The sequence below is a fragment of the Paramormyrops kingsleyae genome, chromosome 5 (genome assembly GCF_048594095.1).
Source record: "Paramormyrops kingsleyae isolate MSU_618 chromosome 5, PKINGS_0.4, whole genome shotgun sequence".
Taxonomy (NCBI): domain Eukaryota; kingdom Metazoa; phylum Chordata; class Actinopteri; order Osteoglossiformes; family Mormyridae; genus Paramormyrops; species Paramormyrops kingsleyae.
Window position 1 is genome coordinate 9,913,234 of NC_132801.1, and position 23,452 is coordinate 9,936,685.

The 23,452-nt window shown below is 44.9% G+C and overlaps 2 protein-coding genes across 2 annotated transcripts; both read right to left on the minus strand.

Moving 5' to 3' along the window:
- Window positions 1-354: 354 nt before the first annotated feature.
- rab3da (RAB3D, member RAS oncogene family, a) lies at window positions 355-12,970 on the minus strand. The gene is made up of 6 exons (XM_023791902.2): window positions 12,794-12,970; window positions 12,023-12,242; window positions 8,688-8,921; window positions 5,065-5,183; window positions 4,322-4,446; window positions 355-3,261 (listed from the first exon to the last, which is right to left on the minus strand). The coding sequence occupies exons 3-6, from the start codon at window positions 8,919-8,921 to the stop codon at window positions 3,074-3,076; spliced, it is 666 nt and encodes a 221-aa protein (XP_023647670.1). The 5' UTR covers window positions 12,023-12,242; window positions 12,794-12,970; the 3' UTR covers window positions 355-3,073.
- A 1,189-nt stretch (window positions 12,971-14,159) lies between these two features.
- On the minus strand, window positions 14,160-22,738 carry pld6 (phospholipase D family, member 6). Its single transcript, XM_023791931.2, has 3 exons — window positions 22,240-22,738; window positions 18,273-18,502; window positions 14,160-14,603 (listed from the first exon to the last, which is right to left on the minus strand). The coding sequence occupies exons 1-3, from the start codon at window positions 22,428-22,430 to the stop codon at window positions 14,374-14,376; spliced, it is 651 nt and encodes a 216-aa protein (XP_023647699.1). The 5' UTR covers window positions 22,431-22,738; the 3' UTR covers window positions 14,160-14,373.
- Window positions 22,739-23,452: the final 714 nt, after the last annotated feature.

Consider the following 23,452-nt stretch of genomic DNA (forward strand, 5'->3'; position numbering starts at 1 on the left):
ACGTGCCTTTATCTGCAAGACGCAGCGCGCGCTTTGGCTCCCTTTGCGCATTATCAGCGCCCCGGAGTGCCATGTCCCATCTCAGATAAGAGCCGTTTTCCCGCCTTGTTGACATAAAACTTGGCAAAGCGCCTTCCATCTGCTATTTCCTAGTCAACTTAGTAGGAGAGAGTTTAACGCAACTTAATATAAATGCAAAGGTTTGCTTATTGGGGGGATGCATGAAGCCAAATTACATATTAGGGGGGTATGCGTCCTATAACGCAGGATACATGTACTACCCAAAACCACCCCCACATAAGCCAATCACAATGGCTGACAAGACAATTGATTTTTAAAAAAGCACAACAGATATTTCATGGTGAATGCAACATTTATTCTTAAAGAAATAGGTCTATATATGTCATTTTACATTATTTCCTTTCATACTAGGTGAGGAAACAGGCACGTCTTGCAGTCAAACAAAAAACAATGTCACTGTTGTCATTTTCCCCTGTTTAATTTTTGGCATTCCCAAACAAAAGAAACAGGAAAACATGCTCTGATGCCCCGGGACACACGGGGCCGCCGCTGAACACACATGCCTCCGTACACACATGTCTCCGTACACAGCAGATTTCTTGAGAGCAGTGTTTGGACCTGTGATCAAGAAGGCTGTATCGTTACAGGGCTGAGGAGGTCGGAGGACAGGATTCTGAGAGAAGTCCCCATTTTCTTTTACAGTGACAGCAGCAGCACACACAGGGGCTGGAGGACAGCAGGACATGCAGCGGTTATGGGGATGACCAAACAGGTGCCTGTTCAAAACTCAAGCATGATCTTTCGGTTGCACAACAGAATATAGTATCCAAATGTTTAGAATAGCAAAACCTGTATAACCCACCAATAATAATAATAATAATAACTTCTTACTCGAATCCTACAAGGTCTTCATTTGGGGCAACGCATCTGTCAAGAACTCTTTATTGATGTTATCTTTGGGATATTTCCATTAAAAAAAAAAATGAAAAAATTAAAGCAATAAAATGGACAGATGTGTCAGGAAACTCTAAGTGGTCTTTATCCAAGGAACTACATTTGACATAAATTTCTGGGCTGTATTGATAAGGTCTGCCTTCATATTTGTAACATTTTCATTTGTACCAACATGCAGTACTGCCACCCTACAGCAGTTAATGTATCTATCCTATAGAGGAAATTCCAGTAAAATTCTTGGTCTTTTGGGTAACTTAAATAGTCTATTGGTTTATTGTAGAAAAACTCTGTGTACTACTGGTAATCTACTGTTGATACACTGAGCAATTATGCAGATTCATGCCATTGGACAGTTGATTTCAACTGGAATTTCCGCCAAGGTGTAGCAGGCAGAGCCTGTAACTGTGACATTTACAGGTGTGATGCAAGAAAGGTCACAGCAGAGAGCGCACAGACATATAGACACATAGGACACATTTGGTGTGTTCGGCTTAACAGTGATGCCGGTTCTTCTTTCTCGAGTCTCACTACTGTCAATGCGATTGGTGGCACAGAGTTTCTTAAGTGCCACTGTCATATATAACATCCCATGGGTCTGCTAGGCAACTATGGTGGCACTTGGGGGGCAAAAAAAAACAATGTCCTTCACCTAGAGAAGAGAGGGACCCACCAAAACACTGTCAGGGTCGATAAAGCCAACCGATGCTCCCTGGCAAATGGAATATTTTGGGGAGTTTATCAGCCGGCAGCAGAGTGCCACACTGCGACACGCTACCAGAGCACAGTGAGGGAGGTGAGCTCTCCACAGGGCAGCAGTGCGTGGGAGACGGGCACAGAGAGAGAGGACGATTAGACAGTGAGGCGGATCTTCCTCTTCATCCCTCGCTAAACAAATCAGCAAAATTCTCGGTTCAGTACAGGCTGTAAGAATGTTATTTACGATCGATTCACCTGCCATCCGCGAGATAACCGGAATCCGCAATCTGACAGAGTTGTGTTCCTAGTGAAGACCTTTTATAAACAATATACCTCCATCTATCCATCCATCCAGTCTCCAACTCTTTAACCAGCACGGAGTCCTGGTGTGAAAAATACTTGTAAAATCTATTGCATATAGTATACCCACCATCAACACACCACCCTCGGATATACAACCTTCTAGAATTAAAATTCCATCTAAGGCCACCTCGCCTAAGAATGATTTATCATGAAAATGTTTTGTAGCCATATTTCACTGTTTTACAGCAGCCAGGGACCCACAACTACAGACTGATCTTCCGCTGCCTCCCGACACTGCAGTATCCACACAGGAAACTATCAAGATTCATGCAGCATCTTCCAGCTGCTCACCAGTGCCATGGATGAAAGAGTTTTCAGAGAGACGAGAGATCTTAAGACGGGAAGGCAGTCCTTTAACAGATATATGCTGTAACTCATTCAAATACCAAATGTGTTTTTCCTAACCAACTGAACACTCAGCATTCATTATGTATTATATAAATGGTTGTATAAGGTTGCCTAGTAGAGCTGACTTTGCTTATGTGTTTTCCTGGGTGTGGAGGGGCAGTTTAGGTGGGAACACCATTAAAGTAAAACTGAAAGCTATTTTAAAAGTTTCCTTATATGGGAAAAACTGTGGTGAATAACAGTAGCAGAATAAGTGGGTATTTTTCCACTTAAGAGTCTTTAATGTGAAGTAGCAACATGGAGAAACAGGACATTGAACCAGGATGATGGCACTGAAGGAGAATGGATCCAGGAACGTGATGATTCAGCGCTGGTGATGTCATTCCCCCATGACTGATCAAACATGGTTAGAGACTGGGTGGGAGGGGGCAGGGGTTGATTTCAAGGGGAGCTATTCCAGTTAAGGTAATCTTTAAGAAACTTCAGACAATGATGCTGGAGGTGCAGTGACCATGAAAGCGGCGCACTGAGGATGTCTGGCCACTAGAGGGAGCAGCTGAGCGCTGGCTGAGGTGGAGCAGGGGCAGGCAGGAAAGAGTTGGCTGTCTCAGGAGATTGCACATGGGTGTGGAGGGTCATCTGGGCCAGTGGGAAAGGAAGGGGGGGCAGGGTGGCATTGGGGGCAGGCGGGTTAGCAGGAGCACCCTCCTTGGTTTTCGGGGGGGGCGCTTGGCAGGCCGGGGCCACGGTGATTGGCGATGGGGCTGGGTTCGCCGTCCATGCTCTCGTTCATCTTCTCACAGATGATGTCCACCAGTCGTTCGAACACCTGCTTTACATTGATGTTGTCTTTGGCACTGGCCTCAAAAAACTGGAAACCTGCAGTGGCGCATTCGCAACCCCGGGGCGGGGAGGGGGGGGGGAGACAAGAGATGAGACTATTAAGGAGAGTACGGTATGGTGCAAGCAGGAGTAAAGAAGGACTCAAGCAAGAGAGACCAAAAAGAGGACAAACGGATTCAGTGGGTGTGGTTATATGAAGGTGCCTCAGATCTCCGTAAGCGGGGCACCAGTGCTAAGGGGTTACAGGCCGAGCCGCACGGTGACTGACGGTCAAGGCTACCTGACAGTGTGCACCTGGGTCCAGGGCCCTCTGTGGTTTGCCTGACAGCTAAATTGAAAGGCAGCACTTTAAAATGAGGTTAAATGACAGTGTGTATCACTTTGGAGCTCTCAGGACAGCTGGGGTGGGGGGGGGTCATTAACTAGAATTTAGTGATCAGTGGTCATTGTTCATACACCACAGTGCACAACAACAAAATGTGTCCTCTGCATTTAACCCGTATGTGACGTCATGACATAGCAGGGGGCAGCTAATTCAGTACCCGGGGAGCAGTGCTTGGGGGCGGTACCTTGCTCAGGGAACCTCAGTGGTGACTTGCTGGTCGGGGATTCAAACCTGCAATCTTTCAATTACAAGTGCACTTCCCTAACCATCAAGCCACCACTGCCCATCGTTTCAAGGCGATGCTTTGAAACACACAGTAGATCCTAACAGCAATGAGAAGAGATCTCACAGCTAATACAGCTTGACACTTATGTGACATTAGGGGGACAACACATCCACCAGCCCCTGTGGTGAGAACGTGAGACAGAGTGAGTGAGTGTGAGAGTGAGTGAGAGAGTGAGTGTCTGCGCATGAATGATTGTGTGAGTGTTTCTTTGTACCCTCCCTGCTGAAAATCAGGCTTTAGTCATTTAGTGTCACATTCTCCTGTCCCCGTCCCATTCTCATATGTTCTGTAAATGAGGAACAATGAATTCAAACTGACAGAATCTAAAGGGCAAAATGATGTCACAGGTTTGGTGCATTTCAGCAGTAACTCTGTAGGGGGCGACAGGTGTCCTGCCGGGGGTGGCGGGTGATGGGGGTGCTCACCTAACTCGTCCGCCAGCCGCCGGCCGTCCTCCGTGGGGACCAACCTGTCGTCCTCCAGGTCACACTTGTTTCCCACCAGGATCACCTGGGCGTTGTCCCATGAGTACGTCTTTATCTGGGTTGCCCTGGGAGACAGGGGTGGGGCAGCCGGGCATGGGAAGGGGGGTGACACAGGTGAGTCAGCAAGGGGGGCAGGAGTGGGCGGGGGGGCAGGAGTGGGCGGGGGGTCAAAAAAGGGAGGAAACAAAAGTTATAACAACAGGAAAAGGGGGTAAAGACTAAAGAAAGAGGAGATGATTTTAACCCAGTTTTCGGGTAATATTTATCATCAGAGGGCGTGGCACCATTAGAGGATGCCCTGGATCTGCAGAGTCTCCAAGGGAAAGAGCACTTTTTCTGTTCAGCGTTACAGTAATCAGAGGGAATTGTTATTCATCTGTCTCTTAATGGATGGCAGAAGCATTTCAGCGGGGCACCGTTTCTCTGCGTGGGATTAGGGCGACTCCAAAGGCCCCTGAGTGAGGGTCCTAAGGAATGTGCAACGCAATTAGATCGATCTGGGTTGGGATCCAATACGATGTGCTTTCATGGCCACCAAGACTAGCTGCCATTTCTCGTCTACTTTTCCATCCTGACAGGCTGTGACACGTGGGGGGCCCCCTGGTGGCGGCTGGGCCCTAAGCGGCCGATCGCTTGGCTTATACCTTTGGGGCCGGTCCTGACCATCCCATCCCTTCACTCACCAGTCCTGCACAGCGCTGAAGGAGTCTTGGTTGGTGATGTCATACATGAGCAGGAAGCCCATAGCTCCTCTGTAATAGGCTGTGGTGATGGTCCGGTATCGCTCCTGTCCTGCTGTGTCCTGCCACAAAAGGGGACAAAGAGCTCGGCCTTGAGGGACATGCAGAGGAACATTCCTTGTATGTCTGCCTGCTCCACAACCCACCTCTACATCGAAGCCCAAACTACAAACTCATAACTCAAGCAACCACAGGGAACTGTGACAGTTCTGTGCCAGACTTACAAGTGGCGCTGATGCCAGTAAAATTCTCTCCAAAAAGGCCATAAACAAGATTAAATTCATACTGCAACTAATGGTGAGCGCAGCCCAACTGCATGGCAACCGGCCCATCCTCATTCGTTACCTGGTAACTGCGTATAAGTGCACAATTAGCATAGAAGACTGACATCATTTGGAGGTTGCCCCGGTAACAACGGGTCATTTATGCAGCTGCCTTTTTATAGTTGTGTGTGTGTGCATGTGTGTGTGCGTGTGTGTGTGTGTGTGTGTGTGCGTGTGTGTAAGGGCTAGATTACTTGTAATCTCATGTTCTAGCAGCCTGACCTACTGTGGCACCATTAAATCAGCTCTGTGGCAGTAAACTGGATTTTCCACATTAAAGCAGCCCCTACTTGCACTTCAATACTAATCCAATCAGGGGTCACCCTGTGTAATCACCCAGATTAATAAATATCTTAAGATACATGGGCTACATACATCCGTGGGACAGAAACACAATGAAAAAGGCAAAAAGCCTTGTTTCGATTCTTTCCAATACCAAACAAAACACAGCTGCAACTTGGGCTTGATGAGCTTCTTTCTACTATCATCAATGAAGCAGATTTGCAAGAGTCAGCTGGAAACGGGTTATTTTGAAATTAATGTTCATCAGCTGACACTATCTGAGTAGCGTTTGATTGTTTGGTTGCTGCAGGACTTAAATTCACATAACACTTCGGTAAAACCCCCGTATGCCGTTTGTTCGTTGGTCAGACCTGACGACCATCATTGAACCTTGTGGGCCCAAACCGCTTTCCGGCATAAACAGAGACGTTGGATGTTATCGTGGGGGTGACGGCACCGGGGGCCGGAGCCAAATCTGGCTGCCACATCCCGGTGAGTGCGTCAGTGGTGTCCCTTAGCTACATCGCTGACGCACACAGACGTGACAGGACCCCCGTCTCCATGAGCTGCAAGCCCATCTGACAGAGAAGCACAGCCCCCCCCCCCCACTATGGGGGTTAGAAAGCCACTGAAAAGATGGTACCGGTTGCAGGTGAGCTCAGCAAATAAGTAAAGCAAATAAGTAAAGCAAATGAGAGAGGAACCAAATGCAGCACGCTGCTCACAATGATCCTCCCAACGTTTCGGGAGTCGGTATTCATCAGCTGCCCACCCTGCAAAATGCTTACCGCACAAAGCTTGCAGAATGTACTGCTAATGAGACCCGTTATAGGGACCTCAGGACCATCAAAGGGACGAAACCACTACATCCGGCAAGACCCAAGTTGAATAATCCCTCAGTCAGACTACAGCCAAAAAACAGACTTCATGCTGGAACTTCTGTTCACAGACAAATGTACTTTTACCAAAAAAATATACAATACATCCTTTCATTTTCTATTCCAGTTTGTCCTATGCAGGGTCACGGGGGTCCGGAGAATAACTCAGAAGCTATGGGCACAAGGCAGGGAACAACCCAGGATGGGGGAGAGGCACATTGCTACAGCAATGAACCGAATGTCGAGTGAGAGGGGCCATGTCGATTAGGAGAGGCAATGTCGAGTGGGAGGGGCAATGTCGAATGGGAGGGGCAATGTGGGCAGGGTTCTATAACTGTTACAATCTGATACCCTAACTCCTAACCCGAACCCTTGTTATAAACCCCTCCTACTCAACTCTTGGTTCCCAGCTGCAGCGATGTATATTTGAGACGGGGCACCAAACCCATCTCAGGGTGCACTCACACCTAGGGGCAATTTTGGCTACTCTCATTCATCTTATGTTTTTGGATTGTGGGGGGGAAACCAGTGAACCCAGAAGGAAGCCCATGGTGACATGGGGAGAACATGCAAATTCACATAGAGCCAAGGTGGAGAGGCTGCAGCGCTAACCACTGTGTCACCATGATTATTAATTTACTTTTCCTTCAGTTAGTAGCTCCTCAAGTGGCACAAATATAAACACAAGACAAAACATGATATGTAATAATGTGTATAAAAGAGTCAATAAATATGTGCAAAATACAAATGGATAAATAGTATATGGTGTGTGGGGATTGTGAGAGTCCTTAGTGAGTCATAGCTCAAACAAACCAGCACCGCCTTTCTTCTCCCAGTTGATCATTAACTGCTCAGGTAAGGTCCGGTGGAAAAGCCCTTGAGGAGGGCCTGACTGTCCCACACCCTGTAAGTACACCAACACACTCGTGTGGGAACAGCAGCACAGCATCCAGCCTGTCTAGAATCACCAGCTCCTGCATGACTCATCCATCAGCACTAGGCAGTCCTTAGAGCCGTGTTTCCCAACCGGGTCCTCGGGGACTCCCAGACAGTCCACGTTTTTGCTCCCTCCCAGACAGTCCACGTTTTTGCTCCCTCCCAGGCAGTCCACGTTTTTGCTCCCTCCCAGACAGTCCACGTTTTTGCTCCCTCCCAGCTCCCTGCCAGACAGTCCACGTTTTTGCTCCCTCCCAGACAGTTCACGTTTTTGCTCCCTCCCAGCTCTCTGCCAGACAGTCCACGTTTTTGCTCCCTCCCAGACAGTCCACGTTTTTGTTCCCTCCCAGCTCTCTGCCAGACAGTCCACGTTTTTGCTCCCTCCCAGACAGTCCACGTTTTTGCTACCCCCCAGCTCTCCAGCAAAAACGTGGGGGTCCCCGAGGACTAGCTTGCGAAACACTGCCTTAGAGCTTCTGATCCCTCCCCACCCTCCATGTTCAAATGTGGAGGGACTTCAATTATCACTAAGTGGACAGGCTGAAGATTAAAGCACCATTTGGAGGCCGTGTGATAAACCCCTGGTCATTTGGGGTTACCTCCCACCGCTGTTTCCTTTAAGTACTACCAGAACTTTACTAACAATCAACAAAAAATGCCTCATTTTGAAGAGGCTTACCATCATTAAACTTGTAACACTGCCTTGTGAATCTTTAATTTAACAATATTTGGGTTAATTTTAAGTGTCAGGATGTCATCTGGGGTACACTTAACAGTTTACCTCTTTGCAAGATTGTTTGTTGACTGCTTATTTCTCCATCGTGTTCTTCGTTTTGTGCCTGTTTCTCTTCTAAAGGCCTTTCCAAATGTCTTACAGCAGAGTCAAGCCGTTAAGCCACCAACGTGGCTTCTCTCACACACCCCATGATGTCAGTAGTTTGCTTATAGCTTTCCTGTGTTTCCAGTGTTTAGTTAACACAGCAAAGCTTCTCCAGTAAGCGCACTCACTAGCCCTGCCGTCCCCTGACACACAGGCCCAAAGGGCAGCTTAGCTGAGATGGTACCACCTTCGAAACAGGGCATCACTGCCCCAGTTCCTACCTTCCCTCCAGCTCTCTGAAGATCACTGAGCGCCCGCCAAACTCACCCAGATCTGCAGCTTGACCCGCTTCTCATTGCGGTACACTGTCTTGACCTTGAAGTCGATGCCCACAGTGCTGACGAAGGCCGAGGTGAAGGAGTTGTCGGCATAGCGGAACAGGAAGCTGGTCTTGCCCACGCTGCTGTTCCCGATGATCAGCAGCTTGAACATGTAGTCGAAGTTCTGGTCCGCCGCGTCCTTCCACGACTGCTGCTGGTGCGAGTCGTTCACTGTCGCCATCTAGTGAGGAGAAAGCGCCATTGATCACGGCTTGGTGACCAAACAGTATAGACCAGTGGTTCTTAACCCAGTCCTCGGCGAACCCCAGACGGTCCACGTTTTTGCTCCTTCCCAGCTCCCAGCCAATCAGGATCACCGAATGCCTGCTACAGGTGCGCTGGGAGCTGAGAGGAAGCAAAAACGTGGACCGTCTGGGGTTCGCCGAGGACTGGGTTAAGAACCACTGGTGTAGACAGAAGTTTACCAACCAAAATGCTTTGGACAGACATGAAAAACAAAGGAAACAGTTTTAACGTAGAACACACATATTATTTCTTAAAATATTTTCATCCTAGCTTCGCTGAAGCTCACATAAACCCTCCAGAAGCTTACCACACAATATTTTCTCCCAGGACGTTGAACAAAATGCTTGGAATAAAAGGGACACAGAGAGTGACGGAGTCACACACCCCCCAACCCATCCCAGGCCTCACCCCACACAGCCCCAAGCCACTAAAATGATGAAGACAGTCTCCATGGAAACCAGCCCAACAAAAATGCACATGGATCCATTAGATAGCCACCAATACCCACTCAGCAGAGATCATTGGCAGCAGCAGAACTATGATAAATTTAAGAAGAAAAAAAAACAAAAGACAGCTTGCATTACATAGCAAACAAAGGCTGCATGAATCAATTAGTGTTTTTAGTGAGAACTCCCTTTTCAATGCTTGATAAATATCAGACAAGTGTTTTTCTGATTGCTCATGCTGTCATTTCCGACATTAATCATTTCACTGGCATAGACAGAAGTGTTTTTGGGTGAACGTGTAAATATGACCAGTTAGAGAAGATGTGAGACATAGGTGTGAATTTAATGCCTCACGTCAAAGGCAGCATTCGGGGACAGCGAGTAGCTTTGCCGAACCTGCTCACTGCCCTTTTTCCATGAGTAAAGTGTGTGAGCCATGAATGAAGAGGATGTGTACCATGTTGAATCAGGTTTGGGTTCAGTCAAATTGAAATTAATTCAAAAATTTCAATTCAACCCCATCTAGAATCAAATCAACAGAGAGCAAACAAACTGTTGGCAGATGTCCACTGAAACAGGTACATGACAACTGAAAGCAGGGACCTGCGTGTCGTTAAGGAGTGTGAATCACGAGGTGGGCCGTAGCATTGTACATACTTACTGTATGGCTGTGGTCTTCTCTTCGATAATCCAATCGATAGGTCTATGCTTTGGTGGATTATTCACAAGAGGATTTTGGAACGAAATTATCCCTGTGACACGACGGAGGAGTCTTAAGCAGCTTTACTATGAGACCGGAGATGGGATAAGCTGGGTTGTGTTTCTCACGCAGCAAAATCACATGTGGATACCAGGATTTGCACGACATCTTATTAATTTTGCGGTGCTACTGATAACCAGAATTACCACGGCGCTGGTTTCAGCAGAGCAAAATGGGCTCTTTATTTCACCTCCATGTCATTTACTATCATTAACGTAAAACCGTCCTTTTTATTACGTCTCGACTGCTCTGTCGCATTTGGGTTAAATGCAGAGCGCACATGTCATTATTGCGTGCAATGTGTCAACAATGACACCCGCTCACTTTCACTTCACATTGTCTATACAGGATTATTATAGAAATGCCATCTTATAAGAGAATCAAAATCTAATGGCAAAGACAGCAGTTTAGCTCCACAAGCACTCATACAGAAAACTTTATTTTGCTATTGGCACAATTTATTACAGGTTATCAAAACATTATTAGCAGTACAGATGTGATCTGTACGCTACATCAAAATGAGCCCGGGCCTAAGACCTATTAAAACCTAAACGTAAGCTGCTACTTCTTTTCTATCCGGATAATAAGGGATGGAAATTAAAATGATGTCGATTCTGAATGGCAGGTGATGTCAAGCTAAAACGCTGAGACTGGCACCGTTATGTTCCATTAACTGTTACCTCGGGTGAAATGAATTATAGTGCTATTCTGGGGAACATTGCCCAACTTCTGTCACAAAGGTACAACTTAAAACAATGAATGAAAAAGGTCCGAGAGGGAGGCTGGAGCTGCTTTGTTTATAAAAGGGGCGCCGCAGCCCGTACGGGACACAATTCATTCCTGAGAGCAGGATGTGACACACCTCACTAAACGACACGCTGGAATTAATAGCCGGGTCTGTCTCACCGTGACACATCAGCTGTACATTACGGCTTTTTGCCTGAACAGACACGTACAGTATACCGTGAAAACCGTGACTGGCCCCGATGTCCATTTTACAGTTCATGCACAAAACTGGATATACTGACTCTTGAATTTACCGACATTACCGACACTTGAAAAAGTAGTTAAAAAGTAGCATGGATGGTCTCTTTTACATCTCCATTAGTGGACTCCCTGCCATGTATGCATCCATATACATGGGCTAGATATTATGCACGGCCTAGATGCATCTGTTCCGTCTCTGTGAGACATTAACAATAAAACACACAAGCACAGCAGAAACACTACAGTCAGCAACACTACAATCCTGCGGTAATAGTAAATATTACGAAAAGAAAAGCGGGCATGGAAATGGACGGTTAACTACATTAGTCCATTTGTGAGCATAGACTATATATCTATATGTTATACACAAAACAAAACAATAAAAAACATAAATAACAATTAATCTGTGATACACACTTAATCCACAATATTTAGAGGGGATTGAAAAGGTTTCGTGTAAGAGGAAACCGATGGCGTAGTGCTTTTAAGTTATGAAGCGCAATGAACCATAGGGCACTTGTTTTAGCCATTCGTTGGTGGTTGACAGCAGAAATCAAACCCCAGTTACCCCTTCGTTCAAAAAACAGCAGCTCAACTAAGATCCACAATTATAAAACACACCAACAAACTACAAAAATCGCGCCAAAACACTAAATTTAACTACTCAAAAATACTAACTATAAACTGCTAGTCATATTTATAATAAGCGAACTCCACAAGTAAGAATCCAGATCTACCATATGGACGCTGCCCGTCTCTGCATCCGCGTTCACAGGCGCATATAGGAGAGTAAAGCAAACTAAACGCAAAGTGACACACAACAAGGAAATAAAATGAACAAACCGTTTGTTGCTGGAGCCCTTTTTAATGGTGGATTGCTAGCGGAGCTCCAAGGTTCACAGATCGCCTCTTTACCGCTACCACCCTCGCCCTGCCGGCCTCTTCTCCGCTGATAGCTCCTCTCCCGGATCTCAAGCGGAGCTCCTCCGTCTGCGATGGTCACTTACGGAAGTGTGTTTCTTGGATATAGTGCAGAGACACAGCGTCCCACCGCGAAAAAAATCTAATGGTAAATAAAAGAAATTGCATATTCAAATAAACCTACGGCGCTGATCTTATCATATGGTAAATACTCCTGCACGGTTTATACACATGTTAAACGTTTCAATAAACACCTCAATTTACTGCCTAGTATGTGATTTTGATCAATAGTGCACAATTATATTACAGGTTGCAGGAATTACAGCGTGATATTGGCGTACCATTGAAACAAGCACCGAAAGTGATTTATCGCTCTGATACAAATAGGTTAATATTTTATTTATAACGCACTTACAGTAATCACAGACCTGCCGTTACGTTTTTAAAAAACCCTACTTTGTTGCAAAAACGTATTTATTTTTTTAATGAACAATATTACACAGACTTTGAAACAGACACACACGCACACACAAATAATGTAATTCATAAATTGTGTAGGCCTATATTACAAGAGATCTTTTCCTACGTGGAGTCTAAAGAACTATTTTGATCCACTGATGATGTCAAATAAAAGTAGATATTTTAATACAACGTAACTTGTATAACCATGATTTTTATAGAAATTTAACTTACGTATACAGCTGTATACATGAGACACAGGTCTCCACATGCGCTGTTTCACATTGGACGTGTTCAAGAAAACACGACAAGGATATTAAGGTACATTTCCTCAATGTTAGATTTAACCAGGAGGTCAGATTCCACCTGAGTTCCGGGTGACGGTCGCCTCAGCACCAATAGGCTATGTAATGTTGATGCCCGCAGCACAGACGGGTCAATAAGAGTTCAGCATCAACCAGGTCCTGCCTTCTTCGCTATGCATAACCCCATCCCCCCAATCAGCTTGAAAACAATGCAGCATTTGTTTTTAAAACAATGGCGGAAAGGAAACCGTACGGTTTTTTTTTATATATATATATATAAAGCTAGTTTTTGCTCACCCATAATCACTTTATTCTTCATATATATATATATATATATATATGAGAAATACCCTACATTAAACCATCTTTTCCATTAGTCAAGTCTAAGACCACTGCCCCCCCCCCACACTTTTGAGATTGGCACAGCTATATACGTTACAGAAACGGCCCTTATTTGCAATCTTGGGAAGTGGGGTTCATGATGCTACACATAATTGTATTTTGATGTTTCCAGAAATGGGTTTTGCTATACATACAAAAACAATGATCCACTGAGCAGCCAACAGGCACTCAGTAGTATTAGGGGAGCTGGGTTATCAGACATGGGAGGGAATGAAAGAGACAGACTACACTATTTCTTTAAAAAATAATTATAAAAAAAAAAAACACATGGAAAATGTTGTGCTAAGGGGAGTTTGACCCCACCTCATCAATACAGAACTGATACAGGAGTGCAGAGAAAACTCTGAAGATCAGGAGCAAAACATATCCGAGGTTATCAGCCAAAACCCTCATACCGACCAATCAGAAGTTTAGGAAAGTGACAACGTGAGCACGATTGGATGACACTGTAGCAGGTGGCGACCTCACACCCATCACGCGTCTGAGGGTATTCTTCCGGGCTCTGATTCTGCCTCTGATAACAGCAGGCCATCCTCAGTCCCCAGGGCCGCCTGTCAGGGAGGAACGACAGACTCCAGATCCACAGATGTCGCGTAATCTCCAAGACCTGCTCTCCACCATGTCGACTCCTCCATAAATCATGCTCCGCCTGATGGAAGTTCTGCTCCGGGCACTGAAAGGGAGGCCAGGCAGACTGCAGTAGAAACCAGGATTACTTCGCCTTTACAGCAACCCCCCCCCAAACGCTATGCACCAATCTCTAATGCATCCCCCCGTATCCGCATCGTTCCTCCCTCTCACTGGTTTCCTCCGGTTCTGATTGGGGGGAGGGGGGGGGGGGGGAATCAATACACTCTGCATCCATCTGGCACATGCATTCAAGCAAAAGCCCATTTCTGCTCACCCATAATCACTTTATTCTTCCAAATAAACAATTTTAAAAAGGCACACAGGGAACAAAGGCTTTGAATAGAGAATTTGGAGCTGAAGCAAATGGATGAGAATAATAATAAGTAATAGCAACAAAAATAAAACAACATATTATAGCTTGCATGTTTTATAAACATGACGTGTAATGCGAGGCAGTGAGTAAGTACGTAAACAGGTTTAGCCATGGGGGCAATGCCGGGCGGGGTCATTGGAGTCCCACAGCCGCTGGAACTCCCTGATGAAGGGCTGCACCAGATCAGGCTCCTCCGTTACCAGCATGTTCTCCTTGTTGCACTGGATGGCCGTCGTGGTCCAGTTGAGGGAGCCGGTGATCAGCAGCCGGCCGTCCACCACCGCAAACTTGTGGTGCATGTACACCGCCCCCATGTCGTGCCTCACGTTGACTCCTAGCGGAAGGGAGGCGTAAGAGAGGTGGGTGGGTGGAGCTGAAGGAACTGCGACTGATGATGGGACCGGCAGAGGCAAAAAGTCGCATTTATCAAATGCAGCAGGGAGAACATGAGGAAGTTTACACACAGAAAGTATATATATATATATAAGCAAAAATTTATGCTGTAGGAGCTAAAGCTGCGTGATAGAAAAAAAATCAATGTAAATTTTCGCAATAAACACAGATATTTATAAAGCAAAAACTGAGGTGAAAAGCCAAAATAAACTACAGTTACGCATCGCTTAGTGCCCAGGGTACATTCTGTACAACAGGATGTTAGGAGACTTGCTTGCTCTGTAAACATCACACTATGTATTACACCGATACTGTACCTGTGCTGCCTAAATAGCCAAGACACATTATATAAGAGACAGCACACATTAAAATAATGATCAAACTGCAGTAAATACATACATGTACAACATATTCATTATAACTATAAAGTATTAAGGGTATTAGGTTGGATGTGAACTGTACGATCATACGGCTGTTAGTGCAGTTGCTTTGTTTACACTAGCTAAATGTGGTGGATTATGACCAGTTACGTCTGCTGTGCCCCATTAGCCAATCAGGATTTTAACCTTATGGAATCTGATGTATATGCGGAGAGATGTTACTTGGAAGGACGTTAAGTGACGTATAACTGTATAGGTAAACGGAACTTATCTATCAAAAGAGCGTCAAATAAATTGCTGGTCTTGTTGCCTGTTGTGCCAACACAAAGCCATAAAAACAAATCACTTGCTTTTGCTCAATATCATCTATGGAATTCAAAATATTTCCATATTGTCTTTTAGTGACCATGTCTTGTTCGCCTTTCTTCTCCTCACTCATTTTTGTTACTTTCTTTTCACAAAGGCGTGAAACTGTCTATGAAAGAATCTGACAGCAAGGACGAGAACGATTATGATTGGCTCAGAGAGCGCATGCAAAAGCATAAGAACTTTACACTAATTGTTTTTTAATTTATACTTGGTAATTATGAATTGGAACAATCACTAAAATTGCAAAGCTTGCCAAGTTCAGTTTCCTATGACAGAATAAAGATGTTTTAGCAAAACTCGATCTCTGCTCTGCAAATTTTACTGTCAAGTTTTCAAAATACCACAATAGTGTTGCTGTCCACCGTGGTATGTCTGGATGGTATAACTATGAAAAGTTAGATACCACCCAGGCCTGGTCTGACCCAGCGGACTATCGTGGTCCTGGCTTTGTGACAACTGCATGTGCGGAACATGTGATCTTGATATAAACAGACCACATTGTGCAGGCCTAACAGGGACACCGTTTCAGCTGAATACTTTCAGCAACAAGACATTGTTGTTCATGTTACTGGTACTGAGAACTGATGCATGGTTTAGAAACGGACGTTCAAAACGAACACAGTGCTACTCCACACTTCACAGATATCAAACCACCTCTGAGAAATATAGGCAGTTGATCCTTTTTAAAGGGCCTGTTTCCATGCATATCTGGGGACAAATGAAGGAGTTTGTTGTCTCTCGTCCAACGGCGCTCCAGCCTCCATGCGCCTCCCTTACCCAGCATCCCCTTCTCCGCTGTCGGCTCCCCAGACAGGAGAAACGCCCACTTGGCATGCTCGTGCTCCACCCATTAGTGCCAGGAGCTGAGCTTTGATTAAGCTGGAGCCGCAGACAGGGAGAGCGACTCAGCTTCCGCTCATGCCTGCCCCTTGGGGCACTCCTGCTATTTTTAACATCCCCACTGATCTGAGGGAGCCTGAGCGTCAGCCTTCTTATTTATTTAATCAGGGCTTTTAGACATCATAAAATTAATTTAGCACAGTTAAAAATGCAAGCAGACAAGCTGCTCCTGTCTGTTAAGGTGCCCCCCCCCTCCCCCCCCTCACCCAGTAGGTAGGGGAGGGGCATGGAGGCTGGAGCACCGTTGGACGAGAGACAACTAACTTCTTAATTTGCCCCCAGATATGCATGGAAACAGGCCCTTTAAAAAGAATCAGCTGCCTATATTTCCGAGAGGTGATTCATAATTATATAATCCAGATAAGGATTTTAGGCATAGCAAACCATATTCACAGATGTCTAGGGCTCACTCTGTCCACCAGGTTCCTTCAGAGGGCTGGTGGTTGGGGGAGGGGGGGCTTAGGACAGATAGCTTTGTCCTGCAAAGGTGACCACTGCTTAAAAAGCTCGTCATAGTATGTTTGGTTGCCAGACTCATCCCGTCATCCTCAACAACCAAGGACGCTTATCCACCGCATCAGGAACCGTACCTTTGGTGTGGTGCTTTCAGTACTTCCCTATTCCACTGACTTCCGGTCAAGTACCGGTACCAAAAGGACCAAACCACCTGGGCTACTTTTTTGGTACTTCAGTACTTTGGGGTGGGACTTATGTTCATATATGTTCATTGTCAATTGGTTATGCAAACAGCCTGCCTTTGAAATACAACAAAGTTACAAACTCAGAAAACACAGATAAAGTAAAAACAAAAAGTAGTAATAATGAGTTAGGATGTGTGGACAAATGAGACTCAAAATATAATTGCAATCTGGTCAGAAGAAGCATTGAATGATCTGGACGGCTTGGCAAGAAATAATAAGTATTTGCTATAATATACTACAGATGCACGATAATGGGGGGGAAAAATTAATATCGCAATGTGATTCTGTTGTAATAAATACTGGGATATTTTAAAGCAAAAGAGGGTTCAAAATAATTCTCTAACAAACCCATCTGGCTGCCTTAAACCGCAGGGTTGAACAAGATCAGAAAGCACGTTCACAGCTATTGCCAAAGCAGCGCTGTAAACCTTACACTGATTTTTGTTTTTTTAAACATATTCTAGATCAGTGTTTCTCAGACCAGATCCTGGGAGACCCTGCGGAATGGTTTGAGAAACACTGTACTAGATAATCATTAAAAGTAACAGTAATTAAGTTATGTGCCTATGAGAAGTTAAAATGCATCAGTGAAACTTAAACCCCCTGCACTATAATGTCTGTACAGTATGAAGATAAGCCTGCTCTTAAAAGAGCTTTTTTTTGGTGATGGTCATTGTTGACACACCACAGCACACAACAACAAAATGTGTCCCCTGCATTTAACCCACATGTGACATCGTGACATAGCAGGGGGCAGCTAATTCAGCGCCCGGGGAGCAGTGCTTGGGGGCGGTACCTTGCTGGTCGGGGATTCGAACCTGAAATCTTTCAATTACAAGTGCGCTTCCCTAACCATTAAGCCAACACTGCCCACCCCTATCGTGGTCCTTGCAACATGAGAATTGCATGTGCATAACATGCAATATTGGTATTAATATTAAATACTATAGCTATTTATTATAACCAATACTATATACTACAGCCAACAGTTCAAAATTCCCCGGCTTCTGCTGGGATGCCATTCAGCGGTGGTACCCCACGGGAAAACAAACACCTTCAAGTTCCGTACGTGGTACTTTTCTGAAGTAGCAAAAGTACGGTACCTGATGCAGTGGAAAAGCCCCCCCAAGAGAATGAACAACCACCCCTCGTGCAGAAGAGCCTCATTAGGTCACAGGTCCAATAGCCGTAGGCCCAAGCTTGAGCCATTATGGAAAACACTGCCCCATTAAAGCAGACCGCCGTTCAGAGGTGGCATACCTGCCCTGCGGAGGGTGCTGATCTGGGAGCCGCTGATGGCCATGTAGCTCGTATCGGTGACGACGCGCACCACCACCCCCCTGGCCTGCAGCAGCAGCACGGCGCGACTCAGCGACTGGTTGGAGAAGGCAAAGATGCACAGGTCCAAGGAGGTGCTGGCAGAGAGAAGGTGCCTCAGCAGGCGAGTGAAGGAGGTCTCCTGGCCGTGGGGGAGGGGGCAAGGGCAGGAGCTGTGAGGTGGAGTGTGAGAAAACATCAGTAGTGCACACCTGGGCGGGGGGAGTGGGGGTGGTAATTTATTCTGGCGTGTTCAGTTTCCATGTCATCACAAATACAATTGAGCCCTTTGCATATAAATCCATCCAGCCAGGAGACACCAAATTAATAAATAAATGTGGTACATTAGCGAGTCAGTGAACCTTCCTACTGATTTATAGACAAATCAGAGGTATTAAAAAAGTCTGTTTAACCTCAAAGCATTGGCCATTGAGCAGATTAAATAAGAGGTGTAACGTTTTTCCATCTATCCATCTTGCATCCTAGTCAGGGTCGGCCTGGCGTCCACCCCGGGCTGTACAGGACACAAGGCAGGGTATGCAGACACACACTGAACCATTCAGAGATGCCTAACTGGACATCTGCGGGCTGCTGTGGGTAGGTCACGTGACACACAGACCGCGCAAACTCCGCACATGCAGCGGGAGGGAGATTCTAGCCGGACAACTTTTACTTGTTCTAAGTGTTATACGTGTGTATTGTTCCTTGTTGCAATTTACTTTACTGTAATTACTTTACTAAATTCCAAAACTTCAGCAAATTACTAACTGGCTTTACTATCCAACGCATGTTAAATGATGCAATTTTATGTTTATGTTAAGAACATAAGAACATAAGAACATAAGAACTATACAAACGAGAGGAGGCCATTCGGCCCATCGAGCTCGCTTGGGGAGAACTTAACTAATAGCTCAGAGTTGTTAAAATCTTATCTAGCTCTGATTTAAAGGAACCCAAGGATTCAGCTTGCACTACGTTATCAGGAAGACTATTCCATACTCTGACTACACGCTGTGTAAAGAAGTGCTTCCTTAAATCCAGTTTGAAATGTTCTCCCGCTAATTTCCACCTATGGCCACGAGTTCTTGTATTTGAACTAATGCTGAAGTAACTATTCGGTTGAACAGCATCCAAACCTGTTAGAATCTTATAGACCTGGATCATGTCCCCCCTCAGTCTCCTTTGCTTGAGGCTGAACAGATTTAGCTCAAATAACCTTTCCTCGTATGACATTCCTCTAAGACCAGGAATCATTCTTGTGGCCCTACGCTGCACCTTTTCTAAGGCCGCTATGTCCTTTTTAAGATATGGTGACCAAACCTGTACACAATATTCTAGGTGAGGTCTCACCAAGGAATTGTATAATCTTAGCATTACCTCCCTTGACTTAAACTCCACACACCTGGAGATGTACCCCAACATCCTATTGGCCTTTTTTATTGCTTCCCCACACTGGCGAGAATGAGACATGGAAGCATCAACATACACACCAAGGTCTTTCTCATAATCAGCTACCTTTATTTCAGTAGGTCCCATAAAATACCTGTACTTTATATTTCTGCTCCCTACATGGAGTACCTTACATTTGTCTATGTTAAATTTCATCTGCCAGGTGTCAGCCCAGTCACTAATTAAATTAAGATCCCGCTGTAGCTGCTGAGCCGCTAGTTCAGTATCTGCTACACCACCCACCTTGGTGTCATCTGCAAATTTCACCAGTTTACTGTATATATTGGTGTCTATATCATTTATGTAAATTAGGAACAAAAGTGGTCCTAAAATTGAACCCTGCGGTACCCCACTATGAACGCAGGCCCACTGTGACATCGAGCCTCTTATAACTACTCGCTGCTTCCTATCCGTTAACCAGTTATCAATCCAAGTCGCTACAGTTCCTAAAATACCTGTCGCTTTGAGTTTAAGTGAGAGCCTCTTGTGGGGAACAACATCAAAAGCCTTTTGGAAATCTAAATAGATGACATCATAGGCCTTCTTATCATCAACTTCCTGAGTAGCTTCCTCAAAAAACTCCAACAGATTTGTTAAACAGGATCTACCTCTCCTAAATCCATGCTGGCTATCCCTCAAAATGTTATTTGAGTCCAGGTAATCTACCATTTTCTCTTTGATTATAGCCTCCATAACTTTACCAGTTATACAAGTTAGACTGATTGGCCTATAGTTTGACAAATTACTTCTATCCCCTTTTTTGAAAATGGGCGTTATGTTGGCATGCTTCCAATCAGAAGGTACCACACCTTCAGATAAGGATTTTTGAAACAGTAATGTTAAGGGTCGGCAAATAATATCCCTCATCTCTTTTAACACTATAGGTAAGATGCCATCAGGGCCCTGTGATTTATTTATTTTGAGCTTAGCTAGGCTTTGCAAAACATCAGCTTCAGTTATATATATATTAGTTATAGACGATGTTGAATTAGTAATAAGAACTGGTAAGTTACTAGTGTCCTCGACAGTGAATACCCGTGCAAAACTATCATTGAACTCATTTACTATGTCAATGTCGTTTTCAATTATAAGACCCTTACTATCCTGCAGATTAGTAATTTCAGCTTTTAGAGCTCTTTTAGAGTTAAAATACTGGAAGAAACTTTTAACGTCATCCTTAGCCTCCAATGCGATCTTCCTTTCGACATTCCTTTTAGCTCGTCTAATGTCATTTTTTAATTCAGCCTGTAGATTTAGATACTCTTGCTTTATTATGTCATCATCAGTTATTTTCCATCTCTGGAACAAAGCCCTTTTCCTCCTTACTTTATACTTTATGTCCCTATTAAACCACCTAGGTTGCAATTTCCTAGATTTATTCTTGCTAGAAACAGGTATGAAGTCCTCTTGTACTTGCAATAATGTGCTTTTAAAAAATTCCCATGCCTCTTCAACAGTTTTGTTATTTAACTCCATCCAGTTCACGGTTTCTAGTTTTAATCTCATACAATTGAAGTTAGCCTTCCTAACATTATATATTTTTGATTTGGACTTTGCTCTTCGGGCACTAAACTTAACCTCAAATTTAACCATGTTATGATCGCTACTGTCAAGTGGTTCTAAAACATCTAATTTACCAATCCTGTCCTGGTTATTAGACAAAACAAGATCAAGAATGGCATCTCCCCTGGTAGGGGTGTTAACAAACTGAGTAAAAAAAACAATCCTGTACTAATTCCACCATCTCAAGTTCATTTTCAGAAGAGCCAGCAACAATGTCCCACTGTATCCCCGGTAGATTAAAATCACCCATAACTACCACATCATTTTTATTGCTCATAATCCTAATATCACTGTATAACAATCTGCTTTCCTCAGCAGCTACATTGGGTGCTCTGTAACAAACACCGACAATTAGGCTATTTGAGTTTGTAGCATCTAATTTTACCCAAAGAGCTTCCGTACTTTTACTTATATCAGTAAGCTCCCTTGCCTGCAAGATTTCCTTTACATATACTGCAACACCACCTCCCTTCTTACCTATACGGTCTTTACGGAACAATGTGTAACCATCCATATTATATTCTTGTCCATCCTTATCACTCAACCACGTTTCAGTTATTGCTATAATATCATAAGAGTCCGTATGTTAAATGCATATCCTCTGTTTAAGTATGCAGTCCATAGCAACGAGACGGTTTATCCAGCCACGAACACCATTACCGTGTGAACAAACGGGTAGTTAATGAGAAGCTAGATTGCCGGGGTTCCTCTCTGACTGCGCAGGCTGTCGCTACCGAGCAGCTTGTGTTTTACTAGCTAGAGATAATAACCAACCGAAGAGGCTGGGCAGTGAACAACACCGAACCTCACGACTAACCTATTATCCATTTCACGTGGTTTTCATTTACGAAGGACTCAGACATCATCGACTTAAACAGGAGAAATGCGAGATGGTTACTTGGGGAGCGCCTCGCCCGCTCGCAAGAGGTGCTCCACGCAGGTGATGTCGACGGGGAAAAAGAGGACCTCCTTCAGCGGACCTCGGGGGGCGCCGCGCCTCGCCCGCACCAGCCGGAGCAGCCTGGCCAAGCAGTCCAGGCCGAGGAGCATGGCTAGCGCGCCCAGGCCGAAGAGCCTCACCGCGGACATGCTGATGATGGAAGGGCACTGCGAACGGAGGGGGACTGACCGGAGAAGTGCTCCGGGATCAGCAATTTATAAAAAATAAAAAAAAAATAGTAAATCCACCTTAATGATATGCATTATTATGACCAATCTTTACAACATTCACGCAAACTAATAAAACTCATTTAAAACGGAACACGACAGAAACACTAATCTTAATTATTTAAACGTCCAGCCAAAGTGCAGCTCACAATAAACACGGTCACTAAACCATACATGCTGTAGCGCTCACTAGTCAACCGGCGATATGATGCCCTCAGGTGCGCCCAATGACATATAAGACCTGCTATCACGTGACTGCACGTGGAACAATTTGACCGCTGTAATTGGAAAAGTCGAGCCCAGGGCGATATACTCTGATACAGTTAGCACAGGGCGGTATACTGGTTCATCCAGCATACCAGTTTTAATTTCCCCTACGATATGAATATTTCATATGCTGCCATATCGTAGCATAGCTAGAATGACAGCTGCAACACTTCTATAGGCAGCAAATTATATAATATTGTGCACTATGGAAACACTATTGATTGCTGTGCAGAGTGTATTGAGAGGGGACCCCTGTTAACTGTACGTACCCTTCTCACTAACAGTCAGTGTTGGTCAGACCAAGAATTTTGTTTCTACCAACCAGCTAAGCATAAACAGTCACAGTCACAGAGTATATAGTCAACTGGTTGGTAGAAACAAAATCTAAGTAATCTTCCATACTAAATATACGTCATTGGAGGTGCCAGCCACCAGGTTCACAGTCCTCAATTTCCCTAATCAATTCAATCATTTCATTCCTTGTTCTACCCCCTAGGGAGACCCTCAAGCACAGTGATCATAACAAGAACTATTTACAAAAAACCAGAGTCCTTTCCTGAGACTGGAATGCTACCATGTTAATATGGTAATATAGCATTGGAGGTGTCAGAGAGGCACAGATACCCCAGCAGATTCAGAGAGAGGGGCAGCACTTGGCAATAGGCCTTGAATCCATA

What these genes read in the sequence shown, in the direction of transcription:
- pld6 (XM_023791931.2), bottom strand. Translation starts at nt 22,430, where the DNA reads ATGTCCGCGGTGAGGCTCTTCGGCCTGGGCGCGCTAGCCATGCTCCTC. An exon ending in GCGGGCGAGGCGCTCCCCAA is followed by an intron (nt 18,503 to 22,239) that starts GTAACCATCTCG and finishes TCCACCTCACAG; the next exon opens with CTCCTGCCCTTGCCCCCTCC. An exon ending in CAGCACCCTCCGCAGGGCAG is followed by an intron (nt 14,604 to 18,272) that starts GTATGCCACCTC and finishes CCCTTCCGCTAG; the next exon opens with GAGTCAACGTGAGGCACGAC.
- rab3da (XM_023791902.2), bottom strand. Translation starts at nt 8,921, where the DNA reads ATGGCGACAGTGAACGACTCGCACCAGCAGCAGTCGTGGAAGGACGCG. An exon ending in TTCAGCGCTGTGCAGGACTG is followed by an intron (nt 4,447 to 5,064) that starts GTGAGTGAAGGG and finishes CCTGTCTCCCAG; the next exon opens with GGCAACCCAGATAAAGACGT. An exon ending in GCGGCTGGCGGACGAGTTAG is followed by an intron (nt 3,262 to 4,321) that starts GTGAGCACCCCC and finishes GCGCCACTGCAG; the next exon opens with GTTTCCAGTTTTTTGAGGCC.